This window comes from Rhinichthys klamathensis, unplaced genomic scaffold (genome assembly GCF_029890125.1).
Source record: "Rhinichthys klamathensis goyatoka isolate OS25496 unplaced genomic scaffold, OSU_Roscu_1.1 h1tg000059l_1, whole genome shotgun sequence".
In the NCBI taxonomy this organism is placed as follows: domain Eukaryota; kingdom Metazoa; phylum Chordata; class Actinopteri; order Cypriniformes; family Leuciscidae; genus Rhinichthys; species Rhinichthys klamathensis.
The window spans coordinates 931,010-945,216 of NW_026606604.1; the positions used below are offsets into that span (position 1 = coordinate 931,010).

At 37.2% G+C, this 14,207-nt stretch overlaps 1 protein-coding gene across 4 annotated transcripts in view; it reads left to right on the forward strand.

The window, feature by feature from the left end:
- Nucleotides 1–14,207, forward strand: part of cunh8orf34 (chromosome unknown C8orf34 homolog) — a 101,872-nt gene continuing 87,665 nt past the window's right edge. For 2 of the 4 annotated variants that reach the window (XM_056248834.1, XM_056248836.1), the window contains exons 1-3: nt 1–185; nt 12,923–13,067; nt 13,153–13,284. In XM_056248834.1, the coding sequence (XP_056104809.1) occupies nt 102–185; nt 12,923–13,067; nt 13,153–13,284 (361 nt within the window). In that variant the 5' untranslated portion in view covers nt 1–101. The remainder of the gene's footprint in view (nt 186–12,922; nt 13,068–13,152; nt 13,285–14,207) is intronic. The other 2 variants (XM_056248833.1, XM_056248835.1) reach the window with 1 other exon arrangement.

The window sequence follows — 14,207 nt, forward strand, 5'->3', positions numbered from 1 at the left end:
CGCTGGATGTCCGCTCACTTCCCGCTAGAGATCCGTCCGCAAACCCACACGTTTGAAGATGCTTGGCTATATTTAACCATATCTAAACCATTTGCTGTTTAATGCAACGCATTCTCATGGCGTCTGTTCAGCAATCAAGAATTCAGTCATACCTGGAGAAGAATAAAATCGGACCCTTGTTTGAGGTATGCGCTACAACTTTTTTTCCACAAAAGATGCTTGGAAAGACACCTCGTGATTTTGCTGCATTGGAAATGAATGAAGCAGGAGCTTCTTGTCTGCTCGAACGCAGATTTAGATGTGAATTAGAGTTGAATTGTAAGTGAATGATGATGGCACAGGGCGTTTTAAGAACATCTTATTTCATTTTAGGTCGTTTGAATTGGGAAGTGTAAGCGGGATGTTTGTGCAAAGCCTCCTGCATTCAACTTACCTCCATTTAATCAATGGAACTGCTGGAAACTAGAGATTTTGGACTTAATTGGGCTCTCATTAGAGCCTACCCTGTAGAAATCATCTGAAGTAATGTGTTAGAAGATGTTTCTGCTGACTGGACGATTTCTAGCAGTAAGCCAATCTGGTGCCATTGTTTCTTCTATCAAGATTTTCGTTTTTGAATATAGGCTACTGTATTTGGGAACCCAGCTCCTTCTTAAGATATTTCCTTGCATTTGTTTTGTAATGTATAGTTAGTGCATTTCTGCTCATCTAAATGAATACTGCACTGTAAATATATGGCCATACTGTACAGGAGACATGGGAATGATGTAACACGGGGTGAATTGTAATGCCAACGTTTAAATTGGAATGAATTAGTCCACTACATGTACTTATAATAAGGGTTTGGTTTAGGGTTAGTCGCATGTAATTCTGTATAATTTATAGTTATTGCTACAGTAACTACATGTAAATGTAACAAGGACACTGTAAAATAAAGTGTTACCCAAGACCCTTATGAAGTGACAATAGAAGTTTTAAGACTCGGGAAGTTGTAAGAAGTTTAGGATTTACTGGACCAAAACCAATTTTGAGGTAACATGTTAAAAGAATAGAAATATAATGAGAGGGTTGTAACACTTTCTAATGTACTACTGTATTGTGGACCCACAAAGATTGCATAAAATGGGACAGTAGGCTTATATTAAAACAAAATGTTTTTCATATTAATAGTTTTTTTAATATACATTTTAATACTACAATTATTTAATGCACCAAATTTAAAATACATGTTGTTATTAGTGTTACAACTTATATGGTATAGCTATACGAGGTATATGTAACAGCAGCAATCTTTGTATTTGCCATTAATATAAAGAGTTTAGGAATAATTTGTAGATTTCTAAATTTATAGCAGACACATATGGGAACATAATATTAAAGTTTGAAATGCATAGCACAAAAATCAACTGAGTTTCAGACGTTTAAATACAATGTTACATTCCCCGGTCTCCTCTACTTTTGCACTGTCAGCAACATTGGATAATCAGTTGGATGATGTGGGGGACTAAGTAAAAACCTATAATTAATTGAACAGATTGCCTTTAAAATAGTATTAGACTATATGAATTGTGTCCATTAGACTGTAGCTGCCCACTATGTCTGAAACAATAGAAACTGGACACACCAGTCACCTTGAGAAAAATGCTCCACACCATAATGAACCAAAACAGCGTTGTCATCCACCACTGCTATACCTCCATGAGGCATCTGTAGTGAGAGGAACAGTCTATACGAGTCAAACTGCTGATGTATCAACTGTCTTGTAGCGGGGACTGTGTGCATGGGTTGAATATTAAACAGCAATAAAGCTAAAAGCAGCGCGAGTGTGCCCTAGTACCATGGACAGCGGCGCCGCGCAGATATCTGCCACATGAACGCGTTTCCCCCGGGGGCGAGCGCTGTGAGTGGGTTGCGCGAGTGTCTCGCGCCGCCTTCCTCTTTGTCGCTTTTGAATTGTGTTTGTTAGTTTTTGAAGTATTTTTTATTTGTGAGAATTGTTTAGGCGAATTTGCAATTTGCAGTCTCTTGAAATGGCCTCATTAGTCTGACAAGTCCTGCAAAATATGGTAACACTTAATTACAGACAGTTTACACATGTTCATGTTTTTAATGAATATAATTGAAAGTAGACTAGAACGGAGATAGTTGTCACAAGGGTTGTATCCGAGTAACTAGGAGCTTTTGAGTCAAAAGTACTATCAACATGTGTATTTTCTCCAGCATGTTCGTTTCAAATATGTTGGTTTAAATGTAGCCTTAAATTAAATATTTTTTTGTGAAACTAAAAGTTCAATAGGCCTATACATTTTTTGAAGGTAGTTTTTAAACTAAAAGGTTCTCAGGACAAGGGTATTTTTTTCATAAATGTCAACCTGGAGCCACATGTTTTTAACATTAATTATTACAATTCAATATTTTATTTGGACCAAATATGGTTACCTTACCTTTACCTTAATTTTATTTATTTTTCACCTATCCATCAATTCTCCAAACTGCTTGTCCTATGTAGGGACACTGTGAGCCTGAGCCATAGGCAGGGATTATTATTATTTATTTATTTTTTCACCTATCCATCAATTCTCCAAACTGCTTGTCGGGACACAGTGAGCCTGAGCCATAGGCATGAATTATTTTATTTTATTTTTATAAAATAGGCTAATAGGCTGTTCCACTGTGACAACTTACCCCAAATAGTGCAACATCTTGCCCCACTATTAGTCATTGTCTATTCTGTGAACTGAACTTTTTTTTTTCTCGGCCATCAATGGTTAAAATGTTCACTCATTCTTTCCATGTATAAAATACTTACTGAGTAAAAAGTGAGACTCATATATCCCAGTCCTGCTTATATGTTCATTAGTGTTATACACAAATGCTGTTATGTAAATTTTAATTTGCACCGAACTTTCATATCCATTCATAACATGTGACACAAATATTATCGTATTAAACAGGGATGAATGTTTTCTCTATCAGGGTATGCCTCTGTTATTTTATAATGTCACTGCAAACAGCTGATATAGAGTCTCAGTTTGTTTGCACATCATAACTACTATCAGTATCTTTCCAGGTGTGTTTGCCCGGTGTGTTTCCACTTTACGCTGTAACTGTGCTCACTGAGTCACTGCGAATGCTTCGGTAGAACAATACAGACATACTGTAAGAAAAAATGATAAATGACCCTTGTTAGCTACTTTACCGGTTCTTGAAAAAAAACGAAGTTGACAAGTAAACCTAAATTGAGGTCACTATGAATGCAATATGCATGGGACTGGGGAGTAACATGACAGCTGTAGCTGCTGCTCACCAAGGCACAGCAACATAGAACTGTAATATTTTATAGGTCAGTTTTTTTTAACATAAAATACATTTGTTTGCCACAGAATTTGACCACTTAAATATTTATGAATATAAAAGTACTTTTTTCTCTTTTTATACTGACTCATCGATGGTACAATATGTACGGTAGGTACAATATGTAAGAATTTTGTATCAAAATATCCAAAAACCACTCGCACATTGTTATATATTTCTTTCAATTGTAATTCAATTCATTTGTAAATTCAGAGAAATTCACAATTTTAAATAGTGCCCGTCCCTTGTCACTTGTCACCTATCAATGACGTAATATCCGCGTTATCCCTGGTTTCTGCTTGTACTGCATGGCGACATGACGTGGACAACTGCGTAACGTCTAGCGGCACGCTGTTGTTTCATTCAAACATTTTGAACCATGGCAAGCAGACTTTGGGACAAAAGGAGAAATAAAACGAGGATCAATATCTGTGTGGCGTTTCCGAGATGCCGAGAGCTTCGCGTGCACGACAAACTTTGACTTGACAGAGCTTCACGACTTGACAGAGACGCCGCTCTTGCATGTTCTTTATTAGACAGGTGAGCAAATGTACATAAAACGAAACAATGTTATATAGCTCAACATGATGAAATGTTAGAATTTGATCAGTATGTTATTCTAATGTTGATCTAGCTTACTGCTAGTCTCATACAGCCAACAAACTAACACATATAACATTATAACTTTCAACACACTCAAATGCAGTTTAGTATGATAGTGTAGACCAAGTGAAACAGTGCTGCGTTACCTCACAATTTTAATTTGTTACATAAACTGACCAGTTTAAGCATTAATTGAGCACTTGCGGGTAGTTTTGTAGAATGAAATGTCCTCATTCCTATATATCCGCGGGACTCACGTGTGGCGCTGATATCTGTCTCTCATTAGCAATCGCGCCCTGCTTCATACCACAGTCATGTTAAAACACATGAATGTATTAACTACTCATCCATAAACATTATTTCCCATAAACATTATTAGATCCATCGGCATGAAGACAAGTTCCATGATTCCGCTTATTCACTGCGTCATCTATCTACGCCTTTGTTATTGTATAAGGTTAGCGGCACCTAGCGGCGAAAAAAAATAATACATATTGTAGCTTTAAAGTTTTTACGACTTTATACTTTCTCTTAAGTCTATAGAATGTGAGTTGACATAGTTAACTGGCGAGCGGGCAGAATTAATGAGGAAGTTATTATGCTAAGAAAAAAAAAGCATGGAATAAATGTTATAGTGCAGGCAACACTTGCAGCATGCTTATATGACTTTAAATTAATATAATTAAATCCACCTGCACTAAATTAGGGCTATGCTTATTTTAATTTTCCAGTAGAGTGACATATTGTGTGGGGGCTGACGATCGAGATGTGTTGATTAGCGTTAACTGTTTTGCCTGAGTGCATTTTTTTTGCATTCATTAGTGAAGAGATATTCTGATTTACATATTCTTGAGACTTTCCTAGACAAACCTTTTTTTTTTTTTTTAGATTCTCATTTCCGTTTATATAGTTTGGTAAGAAAAGATAAATATTGAGGAGTATTTTCAGGTAACAACACATCTTAGACTAAACTTAAGGACACATCTAAACGTAAGGATTTCATAGACTCATAGGCAACTTCAGCGATTATCTGCTCCACTCAGCTGTGACGAGAACAAGTTTAGGGCAGGAACAGGAAAACAGGCTATCAATAGCCAATCAAAGTGGCCGTATCACAGTGTAATGGTTTGAGGCAGTGCAATAAAGAGAGTAAAATGTTTGTAAAGCAGCAGCATAATTGATCTCTGTTGTGAGAATTGTGTGTTCACCCACAAAATACACTGTAGGTTGAGCAAATGGAGGTTTGATTAGCATACAGTTACACACTAATGCATTCAGGCAATAAAGCCACCGGCATAAACACAGTAGTCATTTCTGTATGCGGAATATATACAGTTAATATATTTTTTCATTCGGCCAGTATGTGTTTATGTGTACTGGAGAATTATTGTCATGGCTGGAAGTTTGATTTGTGGCTGTCACAGACAGTATTAGCACTTACTGAGCCACATAAAAACTCAGGCAGGACCCTTAGTTTTATTTTTAGAAGATTCCTTTCTTTCATGTAGGGGGAAGTTATGACATTTATTGACTGAGATCATGGCATGGATGGTTCTTGATAGGGTCTGACCATTCTGTTACATCACATGGGATGAAAATGCAAGATTTATAAGAAATCTATTTTGCTTTTGCCATAAGACCATCCCAATGCATTTCATCTATAGAGTCAAGGGTACACTTACCCAGAGTGCATTGCTCAGTTCTAGAAAAGTCATTTAGTGTATAGAGCAATTTGTGTGGCTCAGTTTCTCCAGGGCTCTGTAAGGATCACAGCCTAGACCTTGCTGAAATAGGGTCAGCTGATGTTCACTGAACTCCAGGTGTGAAGGGACTGGGGGTTAAAGGTTATTTGGTAATTTCTGCTCGTCCAGTTTCTAGGTTGCTGTACTTGTGTCTTAAAGCTGCAGTGTGTAATTTCTTTGCCACTAGCATCACCAAACTGGATTCATAAGGAAAGTGTACATTTTGTTAAAAGCTGCATGCAAGATAATTTTTAAAAAGATTGTGAAAATCCATAGAGCTCTATTTTATGATGTGATAGTATGTCCTGAATCTTGCCTACTCTTCTGCTATACACTCAAATGTATCTACTTTTTCCTCTCAGAGAAAAGGTACTTTTAGGGCTCAAATACTTTTAAGGTATAATATAAGTAGGCAAACAGGGATGCAGTGTGTTTTTATGAATGAGTCACTGAATGATTCACTCAACTGTTTTGTTCAATAACACTTATTCATTCGGGAACTAAACGCAATAACTGTGTGAGATGCAAATGTAGGTCTAAGTTATTTAATGTTAACTTCTTATTTACTAGGGTGTTGTATAAAAGCAACATCATAAAATCATGCTTTTGATATTGCTGAATTATAGCCCACATGAGAAAAAAAAACTGCAATGAAATAGTGAATAACAAATAAGTTTGCATTTTACATGTAGACCATGGCAATTCCCTGTGCTAGATCATTATGGAGCTCCTCACTGTCCCACAAGTAACAAATTGAATGCTACATCAGCACACAGAATATCAATAAAATCAATTGGCTGGAGATTCATCGCACTTCCTGCTTGTAATTGAAAATGACACCCACCACAGGCCATTGAAACCTCAAGAACTATTCACCATGAATAATGGAGGTGTGTCATAAGTTTCAGCCAAAGAGTTGACGTGTCTGAGAGCCCAACTTAACAGGGCATCGTTGAGGCATGTGTGACAGCGAACTATTTTCTGTCATTTAATATTTAACCTTTAAATGAGGCAAAAATGTGTTGGAGGTCTTGTTAAGACATTGCTAATTACAGCAGAGGGGCTGCGCACACATACACAGATCTGTACCCTGATGAAACACACACACACACTTACAGCAGGGTTGGATAATGGAAAAGAGATGGAGAATTCCCTCTCTTGCCTTTATTTATAGAGGTTTCTTGGCGGTCTAGGCACTAATTAATGTTGCAGTGACCTGTAGACATCTGAGGTGTCTGCGCAGCGTGAGCTCCTCTCAAACGCCTTGCGTACAAGACAAGCTCACCTGACAGGCTGAAATGGAATAAATACAATATTAAACTAATCCCATGATCAAATTATGCTGAATGGAACATGTAGGGTTCCCTTATTAAGAAATCCAATGCAATCCGGATAGGAATGTCTGTGACTGTGCATTTTTTCCCCACAATGCTTCTCATAGATATTGACCTTCGCCAAACACCGTAAAAAAAAGTCAAATCTCTCGTCGTGCCGCCTTGTGCATTATGAATTTAGATTTTATTCAGCAACTCTCTGGGTAAAATAACAGTTAGGTGGTTTAAAGGGATAGTTCACCCAAAAATAAAAAATCTGTCATCATTTACTCACCCTCAAGTTGTTCAAAACCTGTAAGAATTTCTTTCTTCTGATGAACACAAAAGAAGATATTTTTAAGAATTTTGGTAACCAAACAGTTGATGGGCTTCATTGACTTCCATAGTATTTCTTTTTCCCATACTATGGAAGTCAATGAATGGGGCCAATCAACTTTTTGGTTACCCATATTCTTCAAAATTCATACAGGTTTGGAACAACTTGAAGTAAATGTTGACAGAATTTCATTTTTGGGTGAACTATCCCTTTAAGTACTGCTGACATCCCAGCTTATGTATAAAGAAAATCAAAGCAATAAAGAATGAATAATCATAGACTGCTCGTAAAGGGCACTGTTGTAGCTCTGTAGTTGATTTCACCATTAAATCAAAATGGACAAATCTTTTTTTTTATATGGAATATTGCAGAGTTATCTGTGCACATTATTTTTTTTAAATGCATGGGCCCTGTAATCTTTTATCAAAATAAGTTCCCCTTGCTTTTTCAGCAACATCTCTTGTCTACTCTGATGAAGTGTTTACTAGAGCGAGGGCGGGTCAACCTGTCACTCACATGAGATCAACCAATAGCAAACCACAACCATCCAAAAAATCAGTAAATTCCCAATGGACAAAATCAAGTCCTGCCCTACATTTTCACCCCCGTTTTATTCAGATATACATCACAATAGGGAAGAAAACACTATCGCAACTTCCGTTTCATGTCGTCTTTAACTAGGCTAATTCTTAATTATACACATAATGTACATGTCTGTCCATGTGTTGCTCTCTGCGGCTGTACTACTTTTTTTCTTTCCTCCTCCTTGTCTCAAGGGCTGGAACCCTTCCAGAACTCTGTCCCAGTCTTCAGTCAGCGTCACCCTGCTGTGATGTAAGGCATAAATGATGGAATCAGAGGAATGAGAGTGCAGCCTCTGGCAATGCTGAGCTCTGGTTAGAAACTCAACATGGTCAACAGTGGCAACATACAGTATAAATACCTTATTGCATCCATATTGTGTCTAGTGAGTCAGTAGACTATACACTGTAAATAGTTTATATAATCCTCTGATTCCTGAGTGACCGGGGGCCTCATTTATAAAATGTTGCATAGATGTTGTCCTACATTTGAATTACTATAATTTCTCCAATGTGCGTACGTGTGATTCAGAGAACGTGTGATCTTCCTTATTTGAAATGTGTAAATCGCAAATTATCTTGAAACTGTGCGCAGCTGAATGGTTTCAGATCTCCTTGTAAATGCCCCCTAATTAGTGTCATTAACATATAAAAGAGCACCAGTCAACATCAAAATCATTTACCTGAGAATGGCGAGCAGCAAGAATTGCTTAGATTTCCAAAAACCTGCAGTACTCCGACTCTCTGCTGTAAGGAAAAGTGCGTACGTCTTCTTAGAACCTGACATGGCGCTAAGTATTTTTTCCGCATCAAAGTCCTTTTTTATAAATATGTTAAAACTGTGTATATGCACGTTTTATAAATGAGGCCCCATGATTCTAGAACTTATCTGTGCATGTGATGGAGGAATGCACAGTGCATGCAGGAGGTGTGGCCCTGCAGTAACTGTGCCCTGTGTGCATGTGGTTGAGGATTAAATTACTGCAGGGTAGAAATTCAACTAAATTTGCATTTGCAAGATGTTTTTTTTTTAATAATTATAAAGTTCCTTGTTATAGGCTAACTTGCAATTTGGAAAATTTCCAGTTTATTCCTATCAATTCCCATTATTTCCAATATATTCCTGTTAATTCCCATAAAAAGTGTCCAACCCTAAGTGTAAATAATTAATTTTAATCTCTTAAATCGCCCTGTAGTTAATAATTGTATCCCTTAAAACTCATCTTTGATCACCAAAATGACATATTAAAATATTTTTTCCTGTGAAAAAAAAAATCCTTCATGCCTTAAAATAGCTTGAATGTAACCCTACACCTTTGATTAATTTAGTAGACGCGGAATATGCCATGAATATGCAAATTAGCTCCACCTCCACTCACTCACACCAGCTCAGAGATTCACTCGCTCAACTTTACTGTAGTACGGTAAACGCTGTGCAATGACAAGTGGAAATACTAGTTTAATTCAGCCATATGTTTGAACCAGAAATTGATTCAGAAGGAGAGGAAGAGTGAGTTATACAGGCTTCTCTACAAGTCGGATGTATGAGAATGGTAATGCATTTTTATGTATCGCTCTTTACAACGTCAGACACATAACAGTCATTAATATGATTAGCCTTTTGCTTGGCTATGTTATCAAACAGCTAATAGCCCGGCTTCTCTTAAAACTCCCCCTGCTTTGCAGCAGTTAATGATATGCTAAAGCCCGCCGGCTCGTTGACGTGATTGGTTACAAGGTAGTTTGTGACGCAAGGAACCACGTTTTTGAGACTGTCTTTGTTTCACTGCAGTTTTAAAGAGAAAATACTCAGCAATGGTGTAGACTTATGAATTTGTACACGGTTTGTCTTAAAGCATATTAAAAACACCACATAGACATATAAACAACATTAAAAACTTGATTTTCACCACAGGGGGTCTTTAACAAGGAATTGTTGCTTTTTCTTTCTGAAGAGTTTATGCCAGTGACTGAGACCGCCTGTGGTAAACAGACAGTATCAGCTTTCATCATGACTCATGATAGTTCAGCTGAGATCTTCATGAAATCAGATGAAGGAAGACGCTTCAAGGATGCTAACACAGAACAGGAGATATCTAAAGAATTTGTGTCAGCAAGAGCAAGGGTAATATGTTTAATAAAAACCATCTGGATGTTACTTCAACATTTAGCTGCAGTTTTACGTTGTAAACAAATAGTCCTTATACAATTTAGTTAGGAATTGTGTAGTTAGAAATCTTTCAGTTTATTCATTATACTGGAAATGGAAGGTGCAAGCTGAGCACATTGCATTATGGGATGCAGTGTTCTACACAATGGTCTTTGCTGTATCCTGCACATTTTTGGCAGATGTAGTAGATCACCTGGATGTTGTATGCATGAAAATGTACTTACACTATAGTATTGCCATAGTATGTTGGCACTGGATGTTATTTCATACATTCTTTGACATAGACTGACAATGGCTGAAGGAAGTGTGTTTTGGAATGTGGTATTTTAAAGCTGGCACTGAACTTGGCTTGCAGCCAGTTTGTCTATTAGAGAGGCTCAGATTGTCTCCCTTCATGCCAATTTCCCTAGTCTGTCAGTATGATCCAGAGATCATGTGTTTCTCCATCCTGATGATCCAAAAAAATCCATTGAGAAGCTTATTTCAGAGCAGGGATTTTGACCTTAATTTGAGTAAGTCTATGCAGCCTCTCTATCATACTGTATCTTATTTACTGAAAGTGAGTCCCTTTCTTACTGGCTGTGACTTCCAACCATATCGTCACCATGTTGATGTCCGTATTAAAGTGGTCAGTGAAGTAAGCAGGGAAAACCCCTCTCAGATAGCATCAGATGGTTTACATTTTTGAAATGAGTGTGTGTGCTAATCCACACCATGCTCTCCTGTTTACCACAAGGGCAATTACTCATCAGGGAGCCTGGGGTAGTTAACACAGCCCTGCTCAATTTACTTCCTGCTTAACCCACAAATTACATCTCTCTTTTATGTACCCCCTGTTGCTAAGTTAGTTTAATTACCCAACAAGGCTTATGTGTCGTAATTACTGCATTTATATCTACCTTCTTGTTGATTTGTGATTGTCTGGCTTGTAACACAGAACTGACGCTTTGTTTTGTGGGCCTACACTTAAAGCTCAGACTGGTAAAAGTTGTTTTCACATGCACTATTTTATATAGACTTGTTTATGAAATGCTTTCATTAGTTTTTTATAACTAAACGTCATAATTGGACTAAACTAGTTTTTCCAGAGGAGGTTAAATTTGTGTTTTTGTGGTTTTAATCTTGTCTGAATCAACGTGTGTGTGTGTGTGTGTGTGTGTTGTGGTATATTATTTGTTCAAACATTTTGATGGGGAAACCCCCAAATATGATGCTCCCTACAAGGGACCCCCTTTTTAAAATATATAAAGCAGACCCTTTAAACTGTGTGAGAATATTGTTAAGTGTGATATTATATAGACCACATGTTTTCATTTCAATTTTAAAATATATATAAATATAAGTATTAAAGAGTATTGAATTATTATAAGTTAAAGTATTTAAATTAGAGTATTAAAGTATTTAAATATTAAATGATATTAAAATAATTTAATATACTTTAATGTAATACTTAAGTATTTTTGGATTATATTATTTTCTATTTTTTAATACATTGTTTGATATTTTTTATTTGATTATCTAGAAAATATTTACCTTCCTTTAATTTAACAGTGTATTATTATTTTTTTTTTACATTTTTATACAGTTTTATAAAAGTGCTGTCATTAGAATAAAACATTTGTTTACATTTTATAGAGTTATATAATAGGGCTATACTCTCATGACTTCCAAACTGAAAGAATGAAACCGCAATGATGTCAAAATCTGCAAACATAAATTGCATAATTAAACTTTTTTTTTTTTATGTTTTAAATTCTGAAATCTAATTTTGCAGCCCATCTGGGGACCTGGACCCTAGTTTGAAAACTCTTGCTCTGTGTCCAAAATCAAATACTTCCCTACTATATAGTATGCGAAAAACAGTACGCCAGCAGAGTAGTATGCCCGAATACATATAGTAAACAGTAGGCGAAAAGTACACTGGATGACCTACTACTTCCATCGAGATTCTGAAGTGTGCACCCTATGGACATCCCATGAGGCCATGGGAGAGGAATTGCGAAGGAGAGTGAAGCGTCGCAGACTCGCAACTGACGCTGATAGGTCATGTGACAGTAACAACATGGCGGATGTAGTACGTCCGAATTTTATTCCTACTATCCATATAAATACTGAGCCCGTTCTCACCCCAAGGCGTCATAAACTGACGCTTTTGACATTTCGTCTAAATCCAATGCACATGGCACCCTTTAGCGTCAATATGAGACGCAGATATATATGGGCCAGAAGGCGCCTCCTAGTGGTCTAACCCTACCCCAGACCTAAACCTACCCATATCTATATTGACGCTAAAGGGTGACATGTGCGTTGGATTTAGACGAAATGTCAAAAGCGTCAGTGTATGACGACTTGGGATGAGAATGCGTTGAAATACTATATAGAGCGTTCTTTTTTAACGGTCCCAAAGTATGTTCAAATTCAAATATAGTAGACCGTATGCGATTTCGGACTTATCATGTCTGAATAAGGCTTGATGCATTTTAAATGTAATTTTGATGATGCCTATGAGCTATTTTCTTTTCCTGCACATAATCTCATTTTTAGTGTTGCACAATGAAGAGATCTTCCATATTGCCAGTTAGCCTCCAGCAATATCCTCTTGCATGTTTTAGCTCATTTAATGCTCAATATCAGTGTGCAAATATTTCCCAGACCAATTACGTAATTAGTTTTCCCGATGCTGAAAGTTGGCCAACGCTGCTGATTCAGTTTGGGCACGATGCAAGCTGGCTTGACAATGTGCTACTTTAGCACAAGTTCTCTGGCATTTGTTCACACGCTGTACGTCTATACTCTAATCACTCTTTGTTTGGCTCTGATAGGAGATGATGACCAAGCTGATAACTGAGACACCAGATCACCCCATCCCTTTCCTCATTGGCCATCTGCAAACCAAACAGGAGAGCCCCGGCAGGATTCAGAGGACCCTGTCGGGATCTGCTGCACTGTGGGCTGAGAGCTCCTCAGGTGTATATCGTTCAGCATCCTTCAAGCTGTTTTTCACATAGAGAAAATGCAGATCTCTACCAGTTTTCTTCTTCTCTCTCCATAGAATACAAAGGTGCACGGCGGGACTCCAGGGGTAATGAAAAGCCCTGGCAGATCCATCCCAAGAAGCCCAAGAAATCAAAGAGTGACCTGGCTGTGTCCAACATTTCCCCACCCTCTCCCGAGTCTAAATCATGTGAGTCCCGCTGCAATCGGAAAAGCTAGCGTCATTACATCAGTTTTATGTGATTTGGTTGGCTGTTAATCTGAGATCAGCAATGCTGTTTCAGAGATCAGAAATAGAGGAGACTGCCTGTGCATTAGTGAACAATGATGACTTCTATCTTTAGATAGTGCCATTATGGAGGCCATCAGCATGAGCTCTGAGTGATACATATTGCTGAGGGAGCAACTCATATCAGAGTCTTTAATAATTTAATATGATGCTCTGTTACTGACAGCGGTTCTATTTCTGCCTGAGTGGAGGCTGTCGGACAGTTTTGGAGAAGTGGGACGAAGGAAGATAGTAAATATGTATAACCCCATTTAAAACTGTAGATGTGTGCCTTAGCCCATTTCCCACTGACTTATTTAGATGTTTTTCGCATCAGTGAGTTTGTAATTGTTTCTACATTTTGTTATTTTACGTTAAAGGAGTACAACCAAATTTTTTATTATTTATTCATTTATTCACCCTTATATCATTCCAAGCCTTTCTGCTCTTTTTCTTAAAATAAAAGTAATTTAGACAGACACGGTCAAGATCTAAAAAGAACCAAAAAGAGCTTTATTTGAGGGAAAAATCCTAAATTAAACCATCACAAAAGTGCATGTAAATAAGCAGTATTATGCAAATAATTCCTAACCCAATAAAGGCTACTGTATTATACTTGATACGCATATTTCTAAGGCCTCTAAATGAAATGGGATCAAAACTCTTCAGAAAAATCTGTTGTACACAATCTACTCCTCCATACCTTCTGTCATCTGATTAATAGTTTATATTTTTTTTATTACTTATTTGTTATTACTTTTTTTAGCAAGTAAAAGGGCTTGTAGTATCATTCATTCTTATTCAGGTTGTGGTACACATGTCCTTTTGCTGTGAAATCCTTACTG